This window comes from Drosophila navojoa, chromosome 2, assembly GCF_054131105.1.
Source record: "Drosophila navojoa isolate 15081-1374.11 chromosome 2, UAZ_NAV_1.0, whole genome shotgun sequence".
Classification (NCBI taxonomy): domain Eukaryota; kingdom Metazoa; phylum Arthropoda; class Insecta; order Diptera; family Drosophilidae; genus Drosophila; species Drosophila navojoa.
The window spans coordinates 25,559,571-25,580,883 of NC_142890.1; the positions used below are offsets into that span (position 1 = coordinate 25,559,571).

At 37.8% G+C, this 21,313-nt stretch overlaps 1 protein-coding gene across 1 annotated transcript; it reads right to left on the reverse strand.

Moving 5' to 3' along the window:
• Nucleotides 1-17,366: 17,366 nt before the first annotated feature.
• LOC108651385 (dynein light chain 7b) lies at nucleotides 17,367-17,927 on the reverse strand. The gene has a single exon (XM_018101023.3). The coding sequence runs from the start codon at nucleotides 17,795-17,797 to the stop codon at nucleotides 17,492-17,494; it is 306 nt and encodes a 101-aa protein (XP_017956512.1). The 5' UTR covers nucleotides 17,798-17,927; the 3' UTR covers nucleotides 17,367-17,491.
• Nucleotides 17,928-21,313: the final 3,386 nt, after the last annotated feature.

Genomic DNA, 21,313 nt, shown 5'->3' on the forward strand with positions numbered 1-21,313 from the left:
CTGCGAGCCACCAGAATGAGCTCAGCCATTAAAATGCCATCCATCAACAGGTGCTGCGTACAGTGCATCTGAGAATATGCTGACCGCCTCGAGAGGGGGCCGAAACTCTCACACGACTCATGCTCTCCGCCAGCCTTCTCTTCCCATTATATATATCTATATATGTATATCTCTCTATATGGCTATATCTGGGCCTTTGCATCTGAACGGTGGCACTCGTAAATTTCCTACTCTCGGCTACTGTTGACTGCAGGTGGGGCGCATATGTTAATGTGTTTGCTTTGTATGCAAATCCAACTCGCGAAACACATTGAAGTCTCTTTAAAGTGTAAATGGAAAAAACATGTTTTACTGTCTATGTTTTCTTTTATAAATAACTTTTTTTTATAATTTAAAAAATACAATACATGTAACAACAATTAATAGCTTTCTCTGTTTTACAACTTAAATATAACATTTGTTAAGATGTTTAAGTGCTTACACAGCGAGTCTACCTAAAATCTAAGTTGATAAGAGCGTTTTTGTGCTGTCTAGTCTGTCTTTTCCTTCGTCTGTGTGAATGCTTAAATCTATGTAAAGGAATTTCAGCAACTACAAAGAGTAAATAATTTATTTATAGAAACAATATACAAGAACCATATTAATAGAAACTTAATCAATTTTGAAATATATCTCTTCAGCCTTTGTAATATAGGAGTATTATGCAACAAGCTGACTTTAACTTGAAGCCGGTTTGAATTAGATAATTTGGATTCGGCTTGTGGCTCTCAAAAAATATTATAATTTACAATATTTATTAAATAATTATCTGTTTAATATATTTTCAAATTGGTTAGGGAATATAAGACATTAAATGGCAATACATTAAACAATATATTAAACATTTCAAATGACTTTGTGCTCATCAAGTATTCAAATCTTGTTTCCCATTGCTAACAAAATTAACTAAAAAATTAAATTTTTATTTAAAATAATACATAGTCCTCTTTGCATAGTTGTGTATTCGCATTAAAGAGTACAAGAGTCGCAAGAAAAAGAGGAAATTACGCAATGAAATCAAATGGAGCCGAAAACATGCAGCCTGGGTGCACTTCCTCTGCCCCAGAGCTGCGAGTGGGCTGCGGCAATGGGAGCATAATGTACGCATGGATTAACCAATTACAATGCAATTTTAATTTGCAGGCTGGCGAAATTTTATTGCAAAATTGCTGGGCGCACAAATGAAATCAGCGTCGAATATGGAATGCATTGATAAGGAAATCCTGAGCGAGGCTCTCAGCGCAAAAAACCCACAGCAGAGAGTGAGAGAGTGAATGAACGTGAGTGTGGAATATGGAGAATACGAAAGGGATACGAAATGCAAGCCAACGGATTTAAGTTCTTTATTAACACTTAATAAATCATAGGGCTGCGGGCAGTCGCTGCTGAATGGAGCTGGCGGGGCACACAGGGGCGGGTCTCGTCTCCAGCTGCCGTCGATTGATGCGGACGAAGGGAAGTGGAGGCCATAAAACTAGCGCCAATGCCGCAGTCAGTGCTGTAAATGTTTGTCCATTCATCCATTCATCCATTTGTCCAGCTGTCCGGCTGTCTGGCTGTCTGGCTGTCGCTCTGGCACTATCTGCCACACTGCGACAGTGTCAAGCATAAATCCTCATCATAATTCAAAGCATTGATCATCGCTGCGACTCCCCACTCCGGCCGGCCCTTTTGCAACTGACCCCCCGTTCCCCCACCTAACCCCCTATGCATGCCGCAAAAAATGACAAATTGTTTGGCGCTCGATTGGCGCAGGAATTGGACGCCACACAGACGTCGCCGGATTGGAGCTGTTGCAACTGAATGTGGCGCCTGCGTTTTGCACGTGCATTGCCTTCTGCCAGTTGCAACGTGTGGGTTGCATGCACCACAATAAAATACTCGTAAAATGCAGCGGCCCACAAAAAAGGTAGGCGCAAAATTTCCTCTTTCATTTTTAAATGAAAGTTTATTATTGTTGTTGCCGTTGTTGCTTTTGTTGCCTTTGTGTGACAAGATAAGGTAAAAGTCGTAAAATTTTATTATGTATTTATGCATTAAACATTCTACATTATGAATTTAATACGGAATTATAAATATTTGCGGATTTAAACTTAACGCCGATTTGTGTGCGAATGCCTCGCACCACGCCCATAAAATATGCGAAATTTGTGGAATTGGGTAAAGCTGAGCATTAACACATTCTACTAAAAATAAAAAACTATCTGTTAGACTTTATATAATAAAATAATAATGGAGTAGCTGTGAAATTTAAATCTATATTGAAATTTGTATTTTATTAAATCTATTTATGCATATTTGCTTTTTTTGTTGTTATTCGAATATATACATAAACATATATATTTATAATATTTATAATAAAAATAATAAATTAATTATATAAAAAGTAAATTACTTTGAAAACTTAATAAAAAAAAATTTAATGAAATATAAAATAATATACTGTAAATATAATATAAAATAATGTATATAATTATTTCAATAATAATAAAATATTTTATAATAAGGTAAAAAATTATATTTAACAGATAATTATAAAAGAAAAGAAACGATATTTTCTCCACCCTAGTCATTTTCGGGATTTATGGAAATGTTTAGCTGTCATTGCATATGGAAAGCCAGGAAAACGCCATCAATATCTCACTTATATTTATGCATAATTTTTTACATATATACTGCAGATAATACCAGACTAAATAATTTAGGCTTAGATTTCATGCGACAGTTCCTGGCAATAGACAATACATCAAAGACTGAAATTCTGATGATGCTCGGCAATCAAAAGCAACAATTTAGACATAAACATAGATCAGTATGACGAACTCATATATTTGAAGAAATTATTAGATGAAGATGTTCTTAAATCTACTATAGAGATAATCATGTGAACTGAAGTTCCAGAGCTAAAATGGCTGCAAATACTTGAGGAGAAAGGTTACTTAGTTATTTAGTTCGACTTTAGCGAACTTGAGTTTAATCATAAGCTTTTAGCTGTGAGCAGTTCAATTGTAGAATTGCTTTGACAAGCTATACTCCAAGATAATTAACAATTTTTTACCTAATCAAGTTTGGTATTTCCATTTCTTGCACGACTTAATCTTAAAATGGTTTATTTTGAAATGAACTAAATTCGAAATATAGCAATTTGAGAAAATTTAAAAAATATTTTGGTGAATGCTATCAGTAGCTATGATATATAATTGCATACCAAAAAAAATTAATAAATATTTTCTATTGCTTTTTGCTTTTTTGCGTTAATTTAAAAATTGATAAAAACACAGGAAAAAATACTTTATTTAAATTGCGCCTATTTAAGATTTATTTAATTTGCAAAACATATTTTTTTTCTGCATTTAATGAATAAAACATTGTTAGCCCACTTCAATATGAATGCATTTACATATGTTGCACACACATGTAGCTCGCATGACACATGATCTGTGAATGTTTTGACCAGGCTTGCAAAAAGTATATGTTTATTTATGTACATATTTGTAGATGGATAGAAATTTAGCATTCAGTAGGCGCTGTTTGTTAAGAGAGTTAGCTGTTCGAGAGCTGGGCAGAGGCATTTTTCTTCATTAAGCAGTGGAAAATCAATAAGCCGTGGGGCCAAGCACGCACGGCAGATCCATGAGGAAAAGCAAGGCGAGGACGCGGCTGGACGGAGGCGACTCGGGACGGTGACGTGGACGGGCAAGACATACAAATTTTCCAATTAAGCAAAACACGTTTTCTAACGATTATTTTATGCAATCGAAACGAAGAAACGAAGCCAATTAAGACTATCAACGACTCAACGGCGAATGCGACTCTGCATCGCAAATAAATCGTGCGGGCTATGGCTAGAAACCGAACGAGAAGGAACGGAGCGGAAGGGATGGGCAAAGAAGGGGTCAGCTGCTGGCGGAGGGGATTGCCATTTTGATGAATTAATGAATAAGTTGACGTGCCACCGACTACCGAGCGATCGACTGTCAATTGGATGTGCAACAATTGGGCGTGCATTCGTTAGGGGGCCGGGAGTGGGCTTGAGTTAGAAGCCCGTTTGCCACCAACGTCGACAAAGCGTAATTGCCAACCGGCATGAATCGGCGTGGGCGTGCGATGAAACGGGGCGTGGCCAGGCAGGAGCAACAGCCACAGGCACAATCCATGCCACAGGCATAGCCAAGAGCTGCCACGCGCTGCTGCTGCTGCTGCTTTGCTGATTTCTTGACGAGCTGCATCGTTTAAGATATTTGCCAGAGATCGCATGCGAGTGATAGCGAGACCTCAGCACAATTGTTCAGAGCTATTTTCATTTCATTTTTATGCCCAGCATTTCCACAATTCAAATTTGCACACAAAGTGCCAATTTGGCCCAAAACCGTTGCGCGCGCCTTTTATGGCCAACAGTTGCAGTTGCAGTCGACGTTGCCGTTGCCGTTGCATTTGTAGCTGAAGTCGGGCTGCAGCTGTTGTTTGCCAGGTGGAAGGGGCGGAAGGGGCCAATGCATAATTGAATTGAAGCGCTCTTCGCGTTTCTTCAAATGAACGTCAATTAAAAATGCATCATAAACGCCCCCAGCGCCATTTCATAAACGCAGCCTTAATTTATGCTCTCAACTGCTGCTGCTGCTCCTGCTATTGCTGCTGCCCCGGTGAGCTGTTGCGCTGCTCGCTCCATCAACGCCAACATGGCCATAAAGCAAACCAGAATCACGGCCACAAGCAGTACGATTCCTCGTACCAGTCGCCAATCCGCGCCAGCTAATTGCCCCATGTTGTTGCTCTTGTGGCAACTCAGTTGCTGCATTTACCGCTTGATTGCCAGTTGGATTGATAGATGACTATCAAAGCCCATGTTTGATTAACTATGACAAATTAATTAAGCCACTATAAGACGGATTTAAGTTTGAAGCCAACAAAATCACGCACATTGATGTAACTATGGAGATGAAAGAATACTTTATAAAGTATAATACAAGTAGCTCTTATTACAATTATTTTTATATTTATATTTAGCTATATGAGTTGTAGGAGTTCATTAAAATATTTAGTTAGCTAGCAAAAATTTGAAAAAAATTCATTTCATTTTATTACAAATTTAATCCCCAAATAAAACTCTACATTAATTGACTGAAGAACCAAAATAAGACAATTTTTACTTTTAATTCTTTGACATGCATCGTGAATGGTGAATAAGCCCCAATTTAAAAAATGTCTTCATATTTAAAATTTAATAATGTCTATTGATTTGAAAAGAAATAACTCCTAATGCAGCATAATCGGTTAACATCTTCGGCAAGGCATCCAACACCAAACTACAATATCACTTTAATTTGAATTGAATAATACTAATGAAAATATATTCAAAATATCTGAATATGTTATCACAATATTATATTAATTTAAAAAAATATATTTTCATTTAAATGATTTCAATTATATAATAATACAGTGTCTACCATCTTGAATTGTCTCAAATTAATTTATTAAAGTTATTTTTTTATTGTTATTTTTTTTTTAAGTTTTTTTTTTTTGGTCATTCATATTTATTTATTATTAAATTTTGTTTCCAGAGGTTTGGCAAATAGTAATATTTTTATTAACATGATTATTTATTGTGTTAATATAAAATAGATTATTAAATCAAATTGATATAAAATTGTGCAAAGTGAATGCACTTTTTAGATAGTCAGATACTAAATTTAGTATATTCAATATTACATTAGTGAAAGCGTGGAGTTGAAACAATTTTAAACAGCTAAATGCGAGCTCCATTGACAAGCGAATTCCTGAAGCTCAGCCATCATTGAAATGTCTTAATTAGAAAGTTTTCAAGTGCTTGCAACAATAGCGGAAGGGAGTTTCGCGGCTGAGACAGAGAATTACCCTTTGGGCCAAAGCGGGCAGTGGGGCCAACCCCCGGGCTGTAATGGCTGGGTGTAAGGGCGCTGTGGGCTTGCTGCAGTCATCATCATCGGCGCGGCGAGGCGCGGCGCGGCGCCTTGGCGTGTTTGTGTGCAAAGCAGTCATAAAAATTACAATAAACAATCATCATCGCGATCCGTTTACACCCACTTTGCACGTTTTCGCAAGCGCCGGCCATGGAAAGTGAAAAAGGATTTCAGATTGTGCCACTTCCCACTCGAGTCGGCCGGGCAGGTAACACGGCCGAATGGAGTGGGCGGGCTTGGCTAACCAGCTGGCTAACGAGTAGGCAAAACCGTGAGCTATCGCAGTCAACGAAAAACGCTCAATTAGCCCGGCTAAAGGACTCGCTGCCATTTGGCCGGATTTGATGAGCAGCCAGCAGGCAGCAGGCAGCAGTCAGGGGCGCATGCAAATGCTGCCAATTGCTTGATGAACGTGTCCAAGGGTTCATTCACAGGCCAGGCCTAACTCTAGGTAACTCTAACTGTAACGAATGTCTTCATTGCGTCTGTTGCTCTGCCTCTCCCTCTCTCTCTCTCTCTTTCTCATTTGGTCTATTCAACCAACGGCGGCTCTTTTGTCCGGCCATTAGCATTTTGCATAAGCAGGCGGTTGGCTTTGTTTCACCTCGCTCGGTTCGCTGCTTGGACTTGAGCTGCAATTGATTCCTAACCTCGTAATGAGACGTTTGCCTCTGTCTGTGTTTGCATCGGCATCGGAACTGCTGAGCCACTTTGTGGTTTTGTGGGATTAAGTCATCATCTCCACGGGTTTCTCACCGAGCAGAGCTCAAAACATCGTTTGCCCTTCTTGTGGCCCGCGTCAAAGGTGATGCGATCGAATCGTATTTGCTTTTGAAGGCAGATTAGAGTTAGGCAATCAAATTGTTCAAGAAATAAAATAAAAATGAATGGAATAGTGTTTTGTAAACATTTATTTATTCTTTATTTTTATTGGTAGAGAATTTAGAGAATAGAATTATATTTCTTGCAAAGGCCGGAATCACTTTTTACAAAAAAATATATATATATATTATTTATTATATCACAGAATATCTATATTTTTAATAAATATTTTAAACACTTCTTTTATTAAATAAAACAACTTTTTTTTTAAATATATATAAGAACTTCTTTTAAATTTATTATTTTATATATTTATAATTAATATTTTCATTAATCTATAATATAAAATATAATTAACATATAAAATGTGCATATCTTTTTCAAAAGTATTTTATCAACATTCATATATTTGTTGTGTTAAATATGACTTATATATTTTCAAAATTGTTATTTTTATTTTTATTTTTTTATATTAATATTGTATGTTTATTAAAAAAATATATATATTTATATAAATGAGGTAAAGGTATTATATAATTTTTTAAATATATATATATTTTTTTTCAAAAACATATTGGGTATTTAATTTGAATAAATTATTGAAATACTCTAAAAATTGAATAAGGAACATAATTCTCTTTGTATTACTACTTATTCTTTTTTCCTACTTATTCAATGGCCCATTTGATGGGCTCTTAAATTATGTTGTACGCTCACGGATTAGCTTAAGTATATCATTATTTTATAATCTCGGAATTATTGAAAAACAAATGGACGAGCAGCGACAACCTGTTGTCAGCTTTGTGTCAGGCGGTACCTTGGGGGTATTCGAAGAGAGAGCATTTAAATTGTCGTAAAAATAAATTTTATTAGGTTTGCCCACTTTGTGTGGTCGTAAAAAGAAATACAGGCGGCAGCCGACAATTAAATGCCAAACAGAATAGCACAACAAGCCGAAATGGCATTTTAACAACTATATAAACAAATTGCGGTTAATACAAGCGCCTGGCCCGAATTTTATGTTCTTTTTACGACTTGACGCCACTTGGGCCGATGCGCTGCCAAATCAGTCGCTCACTCACTCGGCTCAGCTCAGCTCAGCTCAGCTCAGCTCAGCTTAGTCACTAACTCACTCACTCACTCGTCGAGGATCCTTTGGGTCGGGGGTTGAAGTGTCCTGAGACTCTGACCGAGCCGCTTGCCAGCATCCCGATCCTGTTTGAGTGCAGTTGCGGCGTTCATTTGCTTTTGCACTCGAGAGTTGGGTTTTACGACTTTTTTACGATCTGTTAGTGTGACATGATGACAATCAATATAAAAGACATAAAAGCCAAGTTCCGTGACGTATGCCATAATTATTTTGATACCCCTCAAGCTGCTCAGCGGAGGCTGCGATTGCGATGTTTGCATCCATCAGATGCTGTTTTTTTCCATAGACATCGTTACTTTTATGAGGTGGCTCGGATGTTGCCGCCGTTAGTTTGATGTTGATGATGTTTGAGGAAACGGTGGTAAAATTTTATTCGAATGCATTTGCTCCTCTGCCGCTGCCCATGCCCGCTGCATATGGACTTTTTATGGCATTTTAACGATTTGTTTTGACTGCGGATTTGGCCAGCATCTTGATGAGCTATGCGCGCAATGCCACAGCTCGTTGGGGCCCTGATTTACAGCCTGGGAGCAGCTTCTTTTGGCCTGCAATAAAAGGGAATGAAATGCCTTAGTAATCTCTGCAACAAATGCTCTATTGTGCCCGAACTTCTCTAGTTCGATTAGTGTGTGGAATATGTCTCCTATATGAATGTGTGTATTTATATCGTACTACTTCAACTCTGCCTTCTACGAATACTTTTCCTGGTCGCGTTTCGGTTTTCAAGATGGCAGCTCGAATGCCTGAATTGAAACATATGTGGAACGCCCGTTCCAGAGCTCGGGTTCGGAAAGGCTGCTGCTTCTTAAGTGCCTGCGCAATATGCGGTCACATTAAATCATCTGCTTGTAGTATATCATCTTGGCTTCGGATTGGAGGCAGAACACTATGCACTCGCTCACGCACAAGTACAGGCCTGACAAATATACCATTTATATATGTATGTATATGTATGCACATATGTATTTCGAAATGAAGTCATTCTCATCCAATGAGAGTCTCAAATGCGATGCGCATTTGTCGCTGATGAGCGCTAGAGCATCGTATACTATGTACTTCAATTGAATTAAATTTTGCCGCTGCACAACTTTAATTAATTCAAAGCTCAGTCGTGAGTCTTGAATAAATATTTCAAATATTTTATGCAATTGAATAGAATAAGTAATTGAATTTCAAATAGATAGATTTGAAAGTTAAAAGAAAAAATATATTGAAAGTAAATCAAGGTTCTAAATATTTATTTTAATAAATACAAAATTAATATAATGAATATAATAAATATAAGTTATTTTGCTAAATAGCTTAACTTTATACAAATTTTTTAGATTTTGTAAAGAAATACATTCTAATTTTTAGCCTATTTTATAATTTTCATTATATAAAGAGCTTTTATAGCAAGCATATTATAAATATTTATTTAAGAAGATTATTTTAATTACATTTAAAAGGTATTATACTATATTTTTAAACTTGTAGTTAATTGTGTTAACAACCAAATGCAGGCGCCTCTTGACGACAGGCTCACAAATACCAAAAATGAACATTTCAGAGCTACTTTGCTTCAGTTTCTTTTTTTTTTCGAGAATAAATCAAACATTTTGGCAATGCAAAAACAAGTCGAATGAGCCGAGCCTCAATGCGGCCCAAATCATGTGAGGCAAAAGAGAAAGTTGTTGGCCTTTTGTTTGGTATTTGGCAGTGGTTTTGTTATCAGATGCTCGAGGGCGCGATCACCGCAGCAGCAACAGCAGCAGCAGCAGCAGCAGCAGGAGCATCCCCGTGACAGACCCAAAAAAAATCCAAGCCCAATTCCAATCACAGTTGCGCATTACCTACAGTGAAACACCAGACCGGCCAAAAGGCTCGGCTCGGCTCGGCTTGGCAATTTTACAGGCATTTACAATTGCAGCGTGTAACGAGCGGGCGACCAGAACGATCCAACGAGCGCTAGTGAAACATATTTTTATGATTTATTACCACGCCGGCAATAATCGAAAGGCCAGCGAGCACAATGCCAAGCGCATCTAGCTGTATGCGAGTATGTGTGTGTGTGTGTCCTTTATGGACTGGGACTAGAGATATGCGAGATAACAAGCCTCAGCCGTGAGTCAAAACAAATATCGCTCGCTGGCTCTAAGGTCAGCTAAAAAATCTTCGCTCTATCGCCTTAAGCAATTTTTTGTGTGCTCGAGGACATGTTGAAAGGCAGCTTCATAGCAGAGCTATGTGGTGTTCCGTTTAGTTCTACAGCATGTTTTCATTTTGTTTTTATTTTTTATGACACATTTTTATGATTTATGAATTGCTTTGGTTTTTAGCCTATCTTTTCCTTTATATATATATTTTTTTTTGGGAACGCGGCCTTCAAAAAAAAACTGCTGGGAGGGCCCGATCGCCGACCGTTTAGCAGCCGAAGTTGGCATTATGATCAGCCTTAACAGGCTTTGTTTATAATTGTTTACGTGAAATCGGGCGTACCGATGTGACTTTTCAGAAAATTGTAATTAGGCCATTGTCGCGACCCCAAAAAGAAAAAAGAATGTCAACGACTTGTTGAAAATTCAGAAAATCTGAATACTTATGTTGGAATGAATGAAAAACATTTGAATATTTGAGTGAATTTTAGTTGAGACATTATTGATTAAAGATAATCAGAAAAAATCATAAGTCATTTTTAATATTTCTGGATATGTCTTAATAGGTTTTTATTAAGTTGAAAGATAGAAAAATAGAGGACATTAGTACAATATAAAATAAAATAAAAGCTAACAACAAATAAATATATGTTTTAGTAATTTTTTTTATTTTCAATAATGATAGTAATTTCTTTATCAGAAAAACTAGGCTAATGCGATAGCCATAAATATGCTATTTCAGGTTCACATCGGCAAACAGTTTTTTTCCTTTATCATATGCAGATCTTCACATATTCGAGTATATTTCATATAGTAAACTTTAACAATGGTTTTAATTTAATTTTCCAATTCCGAAAACTAGTTTTAGTGGCTCGTAGGAGGGGAGCTCTTCACAATTATGTAGTAGACAAGACGACATGCTCTCGTCGAGAATGGCTCAGCTCTATGCTGGAAATCTCCAGTGTTTACATTGCGAAAACAATTGAAATCATAACAATAAAATCAAATTCGAAATTTGTGAGTACGCGAACGGGCCACCGCAACGAGGCAGCGCGGCAACAAGGCGACTTGGCAATGGGCAATCGGCAACCAGTTGCGTCAGCCAGCAGAAAGAGAGAGAGAGAGAGAGAGGGAGAGGAGAGTGAAAGAGGAGAATTGGCAATGTGAGAAAATGTCTTGCACAAGCCAAATGTATAAAGGTAAATGGGTGAAATGCTTAAGAAAATCAACTCAACGAGCAGCCAGCATGGCAGAACTGAACTGAACTGAACTGAACCGAGAGGCGATTCGAGTGCGGCAACTGCTGCAAAGACAGTGCAAACGAAATGGCCATAAACTTAAGCCAAACGGCCAACAGCGGGAGAGCAGTGCGGGTGTGTGCCTGGGCGCGACTGGAGGAGCTGGAGCAGGAGTCGATGGCAGAGCCAACCAACCAGTTTCGACAACGCGAACTCCGAACTTAATCGAAACATCAAAGGAGTACAGAAGAGAGCCAGCTACAGCAACAACAGCAACAACAGCAGCAACAACAACAACAGCAAGAGCAGTCAGAAACTTATTAAAAACAACAAGTGCAGCGCTGTTTGGCAAGCTTGAGGGAGCTGCAGGGGCGGTGGGGGGCAGCGGCAGGCCACTCAGTGGGTGCAGTGGGGGTCTGCGAGCTGTTTGTGCAGTGGCAGCACGTCCCACAGCCCGTCGGACATCGCTGCACTGAGCGAAACGAGAATATCAGTTAATGCCAGCTGAGAATCAACAGCAGCACTCAAAATGGGCACTTTCGGTCGCAATAACCACGACATTTACGATTATTTTACGGCCACTAAAAATCAAAAGCGTAATTTACGGAACCAAAGCAAAGCGAGCTGAGACACCGAAACGGAGACAAAACACACACAATGCCAAGCTGTGAGCACGATTGAGTGAAAGAGAGGGGGGGCAAAGAAAGAGATGACACCTATATATACATATATACTCCTGCATAGAGCATCCGTATCGATGCAGATTTGATGATTAAGTTGATGAACTCTGAGTGCTTGGCCTGGGTCAAAGGCAAAGCTGTGAAATGTAGAGGAAACAATGGGTGAAAATTGAGCAACAAATGAACTGAAAACGAAGTAGATGAAGGTGAATAAATGTATTAAATATATAAGTGTTCTACAATAAATCAGTTTGAACAAAATACTGCATCAGTATATGTAAAGTATTTATAAGCTTAGCTCCATAAGTCTCACAAACTTTACGATTTATTTGAGATCTTTTTATATGTTTCCAATGAGCTGTGTGCTCTTTGGAGAGTGCAGGTCGTATAGAATATAATATATTTTTAAAAATATAACATCAATTTCTTTATACGTTTATATTAATTAAATATTAACATTTCGTTAAACTTTTGTATAAAGAAGAACACAGAAAATCTAGTCATATATAAATATTATAAATATTAGATATTAGCAACGTTTTCTTCGGCTCTTTTAAATGACTTTAGACTCTATTACGTACGTATAACATTTTTTCGATGAATAATACATAAAACTTTTTTTTTTGTTTTTTTAGGTCAAGCCAAATACTGTGACGTCTTCTATAATATTCGTCTATATTATTAAATTGATATTGATCTATAAAGCTCTGATGGAAAGTTAAACATGATAATTTAATCAATATTTATGGAGAACAAAAATAGCTGAAAATAAGAAAACTATTTCTGGTTCTAAATATTCAGACAAATGAATTGGCAGCTTAGCATATTGCAAAAATAACTAAATTTAAATAACAATAGGGTTTGATTTTAGTGTCTATTAACTGTAGTCTATCAGGAAGAAGAATGAAAACTGTTCTATCTATAGAATTAAAGGATCCCTGAAATGTTGGACAATATAGCTTACATAATTTGCATTCATCTATATATCAATTTGTATTCATTAATAATGAAACTGAAGAACAAGTCATTCGGTTCTTTAAAAGACGTACTTATGTCTCGTACTTAAGCCAACAAAAATTTGCACTGAATAAATCTTAATAATTGTTTAATAAAACTATCCTATTTCATATAGCATAAATAAAATTGTTCATTATTTATTATTTATATATGAAACATATTACTGAAGCCATTGTGCCATTGCGCGAATGGCAGGGCGACAGGGCGGCCACCTTGTCCAAGAAAACCAGTTGGGCTGGCGTGCGGGACGGACGGAATGCAACGCCATGTCGAGGTGCTCGCGTGCAGCGCATTTTGTGGACAACGCCGACAGCAAAATGAAAAGCTGGAATTGCAAGTACGAAGAGCTGGATGTGGATGTGGATGTGTATGTGGCAAGTGAAGCGCAAATGGTTGGACTGGACTGGACTCGGCCTGTGACGGCGACTGCGACGGCGACTGCGACTCAGTTGAGGTTTTTAGTTAACGTATTCGGTTTTGCCTTTTTGCACTTGTGCGCGTGCAGCACCTGGAGACCCTGCCCCGGCTCCCGCTTATCCAGCTGGCGATTGGAACCCATCGAGCTGCATTGAGCTGCTAGTGCAGCCCGTTGAAAGATGATTTTCATGTTTTGCCTCGCCAAATGCCCTCGACCCGCCAGCCATGCCCCACCGCCAGAGCGTTGCCACGTCTCGCCTCATTGGACTCAAGGATCCTAACGATGCAGCGATGCAATCTTGTTGTCTCAAGCTCGCGTTTACTGACATCTTGATGCCTCGATTGCTCCGATTTTGAATGAAATGCTCAGCGCTTCAATTTAATGCGCTGTCCCAAATGCTGTGACAAGCGAGCGAAATTGAATTGAAATCTTTGATTGGCAACAGAGCCAATCACTTGGCTGGCTTAGCGGTGCTTCATTTTATTAGCTCATCCACAATCGAATTAATTTTTAGTGAACTGCCTTTACTTTTTTTTTTTCGAGCTACCAGTTTTCAATAATTGTAGTTGTGGTATGAGGAAGTCAGACACACGTAAGCATGAAATGATAAATTTTGTATCTTCCTTTTCATCAGCTACCAAGCTGAACCTTGAATAATTTCTTATCAAATATATGATATATGAAACTGCGTATAACAGTTCAAATTAGCAGAAGTTAAAAAAAGGAATTAAATGCATTTTAAATAACGTTCGCCTTCAGCCAACATTACTATCTTATTTTGCTCTCCAGCATCAACTATTTTATGTCCGAAATTATACTGAGATAAGAAATCATTTACTTCAATATATAATTAAAAAAGTTTCCCATAATTCGAAACATTTAACATATCAGTGGAGATAACATATCTGAAAGCATAAATCGCTGTTACTTTGCAGACAAACTTCGAAGGAGTAACAGTGGCAGTCAAACCGCACAGCAGTGACTCTCAAAGACAGCACTGACGTCAACGCATAACGACCCATAGATGGCGCATGCATTTTGCTGCTGCCATCTATTGCATAATAGCTGCAACTGCTGCTTATTGTTTATATCGTGAGCAGCAGCAGCAGCAAATGACATTTAATTATACTTAAATAATTTTTTTTTATATGCAAATTTTCATTTACATTTTATTATTTTATTTATTAAATTTTTATGATTTTGTTATTTCTTTGTCATTTAAATAATCTCACTGTAATTCAGGTCGCTCTGTATTTGGAATATATCTCATTCACTTATTGATTTTTTATATTATATATAAATTTAATTTAATTTATTAATTTATTTATTTTTTTTTTTTTTAATTTTATTGATTAATTGAAAATATATTTATTTATAAATAATTTCTCATTATTTTTTTTGGTTATTGTGTATTTCTTAAGGCGCTTTTCAGTTCTTTCTCGTCTGTACTCCTATCCGTCTGTCTTTCCGTCCGTCCGAGGCAACAAAATGTCTGTACGGCCTCCACCGTTGTACGTGAATGACGTCTGCGCCGCTGCGAGTCTCAACTGAAAATGTTTGGTGGTTGAACGAGTCTGAAAAAATTGAGCATTTCATCAAAACGGGTTCGGGTAGGGGTGCACTGCGCGAAACCGGTTGAGCTGCCTTGTTAAGAGCTATGCTTATATAAGGAAATTGAGAATACTATCAACAATCGATATATGTCCATGAGTAAATTAATATATTTTTTATATTTGTATTTATTTGTCTTAATAAATATTTTATATTCCTAAAGTACGCTCTTTAGTATTATTTGTCTAGCTAATTTCTCTTAGTGTAGCGACATGGGCTGAGCCAGCGCCAGGCAAAATGGGTTTGGCCTGCGCATTTGAGTGAGAGGATTTTTCTGCTGCTCACTTGGTTCCGTCTCAGTCGCCAGCTCCATCTCCATCTCTGTCACACATGCAGCGCGTATTCGCTTGTGTGTGTGTTTGTGTGTGCGTGTGTATTTTCTATATTTAGCAGTTGCTTCTTGTAGCACTCACTTAAATCCCATTTCTATGGCTTTTCGGCGTTTGAATTAACTTAATTGATTTGGAACAGGCTCGTGGATGCAACAGCTTCGATTTCTTTTGGGATTCACGAATTTCTATTCGTATTTATAGTAGACAATATGAAGCTAAACAAGTTCTAGGAACTGAGCCACTAGTCTAATTTAGAGTTATGAATTTGTTTAAGTGTGAATGAAGCATTATATATATATATTTGTGTGATATAATTGAAATTTCAAATTTTCAGACATTTTAATTAAATAAATACGAAATGGCTTATGAATTTATGAACATTTGAATAAGAACTTATCGAAGTAAATTGAATATAATAAATTGAATATAATTTACTGATATTGGTTTAAAGAAAGAATTGTTGGAGAATAAGTCGTATAGCTTATACAAATATTATATTCAGGCAGCTGACTTCTGGCTCTGACCAACCCGTTTGACGCTCTTCCCTCGAACTAAAATGCCCGATTAATATACATATATGTTTCGTGTTTGTTTGTTGTTGTATTTCGTGTTTGGTTTGTCGCACAACTTAATTAAATTCATAGAGCAGCTCGCGTGAATACATGTGCCAGGGCCACGCCCAAAGGGACGCGGGCCGAGGCAGAGGGGAGGCCATACTAGAGGATATGTGCGTATTCTATTAAAATGTTAGCTTGAAATTCAAGCTGAGGCCGAGCAAAGCGTTTTATTTGAATATAATGCCGAGTGTTACGAATTGCTAGATGAAATATGAATGCCTGGGGGGGTTATTGCTGAGATGAGTTCTTGAAATGAAGTCGTCAACAAAATGGTCCATGGATTAATTGAATTTCACGCTCACTGAAATGAAGTGCGCAAAATGAACCCGACCTTGCCACCAAGGTGGAGTTCACAATGGGCCAAGAGCGAGACGAAAAGCCAGTTATATTCGAGGAACTCTCGCCATCTACAATTGCTGTAGAAATTTGTATTTATTTCTATATCATCTGTATGTACCACAAAACGACTCAAGACAATGGACAACTGCCTCGAGATAGCAATGGAAGAATGGCCATGGGAATGGGATCGAGCATCGATAGCTAAGTACAAAGCGCACCCCAGGAGCGTCTTCGTGGTGATTATGGCGTTGCCGTGGCCCGGGGTAAAAAAGGCCAGATAAGTTATTGTAACGAGCGAGCAACCCCTGCAAAGGCCCAGGCCTGTAAAAATAGGACAAGTTCACGCACACACACACACACACACACACACTCTGATAGTGTGGAGGGTGCGCCGTTAAAATGAGTTACGAGCTCTGCCATTTTAAATTAAAATAGCAGCCAGCATCCATTGCAATATGAAAATAGCAAAAAAGAGAAAAGAAAAAAAAAAGAGAAAAGAGAAAAACGAAAACGAAAAAGGTCAAAGGCAATTTCCACCCCAAGTTTGTCTACAAAATGGTCATGTTGACAGAAGTAAATCTTTTGAATTATCGCATTAGAATGCCGCATTCTCATGGATAAATTTCCAGCCCGGCTGCCCAATGAAGCCATGCCATAAATAATGCCAATGTCACTTGGGTATTATAAAGGATTTTCGGTCTGCTCAGGCAATCCATACCTCTTCGTATTGTTGACTTAGGCGCTCGAAAGGGGTGCAAACTTAAGATTGAAGATTGTAGATGGAAGTTAAAAGCGAGTCAATGAAGATAAAGGAATAAATTATATATATATGTATATATTTTTAAAATATAAAAATACTCTATTAATACATATTCTTGTATATACATATATACATCTGTAGAATATTTATATAAAATAAAAATAATGTATTAATACTTGTACTCTTACCTATATAAAATATATTTATAAAGATATAATAGAGACTAAGACTTTTCATCATTTCTAGCATAAGTAATTCACTATATATTTGGGAGGCAAACAAATGTATATTTTCTTATTTTTTCGAATTTTCAATATGTTAATGCAATGAACATATTTATGTGTTTAATTTTCCATTTCTCAGTATGTCGGAACCTCTTTTCACTGTGTGTTTATTGTATTACGGTGATAGTAAACACCTCCTCGGGTGCAACGAGATACTCGAATTTGCGAGTGAGTACACGCAGATAACAGAGCGAATTCGATGGATCCAGATCACGGACGGCGCTCTGCACAAGTCCTGCCAACAGGATATTCATGTGCTTCACTATGCCCTGGGCGCTGGTGTTGTCAAAGGACGTGGCAGCCACATTGCCTGATAGGTTGTCAGATACCACGTAGCCCAGTGTATTCTCAGCCGTTATTCGCTCCGTATTGGCCGAGTTCTTCTGGATGACATCCTCCAGCACGCGATTCATTTTCGATTGGATTTATTTACCAGATTTGAATAAATTCAGATTTCATCTAGTGTAAATTGAAAATCTTTAACAATGTTTTTTGCTTATGTTTTCAATGTTAAGTCCAAGCAGGGAATGACAAAGTACAGCATCGATATGTGTACGAGCTGAGTGGGAACAGGAAAAGGCTACTTTGATTCGTATTGAATATTTTAATAGCTGGATTTCAATTTACATTTGTAGAGCAAATGAGAGAAATGAGTTGCGAAAACATGAAATAAATGAATACGGTATGCGTATTTATTTTATGTTTTATGAAACCCATTTTAAATGTTTAATATCAAATATTATTATATCTAAATATCTTCTGTACCTTTTCTGAACTTTGAGTAAGAGTAAAATGCATAAATAAATTAGTACGGAAACCAACTTTAATAATAATCATTTATATAAGACATATGCATTATACTCCATACAATATTTCAGCTTATCTATTTATCAATGTGTTCCTTAAATATCTCAATACATCTATCTTGAGTTTTATTATGCACAAATGCCATTGAACTTGTCTGGGCTACAGTGAGGTCAGTCGGAATTACTTCATTGAATTGAACGGCTCAAGTGGGCGCGTGGCTGCTGCTCTGGAGACCGCGCCCCCCAATCTCGGCGTGGACCGGCAGCCCGCCTCGTCAAGCGGTTCTCATTTCATTTTCATGCGCATTTAATGGCGTCTGTTATTGGCTTTTAACGAGATTTCCACTCGACTCCATTGCGCTTTTTAATGTACGCTTATTTTTAGATGACTGCCGACGAGCGGCCGCTGCCCCGCTTCCGCTCATCAGCAGCTAATTGAGTTTTTGACTTTGAACCGCATTGGCCCAGGTCGTTGACTTGGCTCTAATTACGATTAGCTTAGAGCGAATGAAATTCCCCAACTGTTCTAAAGTGATATTAATCAAATGCTTCAAGTCGCAACTGGCCATATTTAGTCGAGTCTAAGCTCATCTGTATTCAGGGCTCTACACATTTTTGCTGGCCAAGTGCTTGTCGGACAAGGCCGGCGAGTGCATATGCAGCCCCCCGCGCCCCTCGCTGGCAGCAAACCCAAAATGGCCACTTGAGCACCCACAACGGCCATAAAACACTTTTGGACATGTTGTTGTACCAACAACAGCAACAACAACAACAACAACAACAGCAACAAGAACAGCAACTCAAATGGGCTTTTTCTCAGTGTTGTGGTCAATAAAATGTGCATAAATTGTTGGTGCCATTCAACGGCAAAACTGAAACTGAACCGGGAGTTGGCCCACGAGCGCTGGGCACTCATTTAACGGCTAGCGGCAGGCAGGACCAAAGCCCGTTTCCAGAAAACAAACCATGGTACAAATTTAAGACGTATAGCAGATAAAAATATACGAATAATAGGAGTACTAACAGAGAAGTTTTCTTTGGGATAAAAAAAGTCAAAAAAGAATATAATAAATAAATTTTAAATAATACATAACAAAAGAACACGGCAGTCAAAGAAGAAATATAAAATAATTCAATTTGTATTGTATGTAATAAATATAAATAATAAAAAAAATATATAGATATATGTATATATAATGTTCAAATTAAAATGCAATGCTTTATATTCTTTAATTAAATATACATATAAGAAACGCTAATTTGCTTATCAATTCAAAGTGTTAGATACATTGAATTGGAAATTAACTTTCTTCAAAGATCGGAATATATATTGGCATACTTGTTTAAAACATATAAATTTAACATGCTTTTAGTGTATGAATATTTATAAAACATAAATCTAACATTCCTTTAATAGATAAAATTTCTATAATGCAAAGAAATTGAAGCTTGAAAGTTTAAGAAAACAAGTTTAAGGCAAAGGCTAGTGTAAAATTTAAATGAAATAAATGAAGGAAATTAGTAGACAACTTATAATAATATATGTATACTATCTAAACAAGTTGTAGTAGGTTTAGATTACTATGTCTTAAAGCTAATTTGCGCTTTACTATTTTATTCTTTGTAAGTGAAGCCTTAAATAGTGCGTCTTATTTGAAAAAATAAAAATAATAAACAAAATTTGATATAAAAACTCAAACCGCAAAATATATGAGTGAAAGTAGTAATTACGCAATTGACAAACTAAGAAGATTAAATTTGTATAACTTGTATTATAGTATATAAATTTATATTTGATCTCTAGTTTGAATATTGAGTGAAATGTATTCAAAGCTTTCCATATGGATCGTAAATGGTTGGCTGAACTTTAAGCAAAGTAACTCGAGAATAACTCGAGAATTGGCTCAATATATACTTTAGACCATGTATGTATGCTTGATTGCTGCAGAGATGATCATTTCAAATTACAAAAACAATCAATGACAAAAAAATATATCAATCTCGATTTCTAATCCAAGTCTTAGCTTCCAAAGAACACTTTGATTTAATTTATTTATCGAATTGTGGTTATTCCTGCCCCATTGTACAACTAGATCTCTGCTTTGTGGCGTTTTGTGGGGCGGCTGTGGCTGTGGTTGACCCGCCGGGCAATGATATATGGCCAGCAAATGCAAAACGGCAGATTTGTATGCGGCTGGGCGACGCTGTGGATTTGGCCACTTGGGCCGGGCGAAATGAATTGTGTTTTGGGCTTGAATTTGTGTTGCGGCACGAGTATAACAGCCATTTGAAACTATGCAAAATGCGAGCTCGTAAATAGCGAGAACTGCAGCAACAGTGTTTCGCTCCCCTCGCTTATCTCTGCGGCTGGCTGTGGCAGTTGCAGTTGGAGTTGCGCCTGGCGGGGATTAGGCGGCAGCGCAGTGCGCTTATCCAGAACCCAAAATAGTTTGGCATTATGCAGAGCGCATAAATCATATAATTAGATCGGTATCAGGGCAACTGCATAACTCATTCGCCACTCGCTCAGCGATAGGCCGAAAGGCGCTCTAATGGCCGCCGTGAGTTCATAAACAACGAAACTCAAAAAAAAAACGGCAACGCACCCAATTCGTTTGTTAATTACAAAAAACCAACAAACAAGAAGAGGCAGAGGAAGATACATGCACGAGAATTGAATTGAAAGTCGCTTTTCCTGTGGGCCGCAGCACTTTCCCTGCTACATTTACCGTTTACCCAGTATGCAAATGAGTCTTTGAGTGTTTCATGCCGCCCGCTTTGGCTCCAGATTCGTTCGGAACTCAGCTCCGGTCAACGCCCAGCGGTCAGCTGACCAGACGGACAGACAGCCAGTCGGACAGACGGCACTTCACCTACATTCTGTATCTGTATCTCGTTCTGGGTATTTCTTGTTCTCGTTTCGGGCTTCATTTTGGGCTCTGCGAAAGGGCAACATGGCACACATGGCACGAATTGGACGACCCATCCCCTCCCGCCCATCGTTCCTCTTGGGTCAGTCTGGCAGACATCCATTGCCTCGGGCTACCCCACAGGCACACTGACACACATCCAGACTGTGCCAGTTATGCTCTCAACTCTACATTTCATCAACACACTCGACAC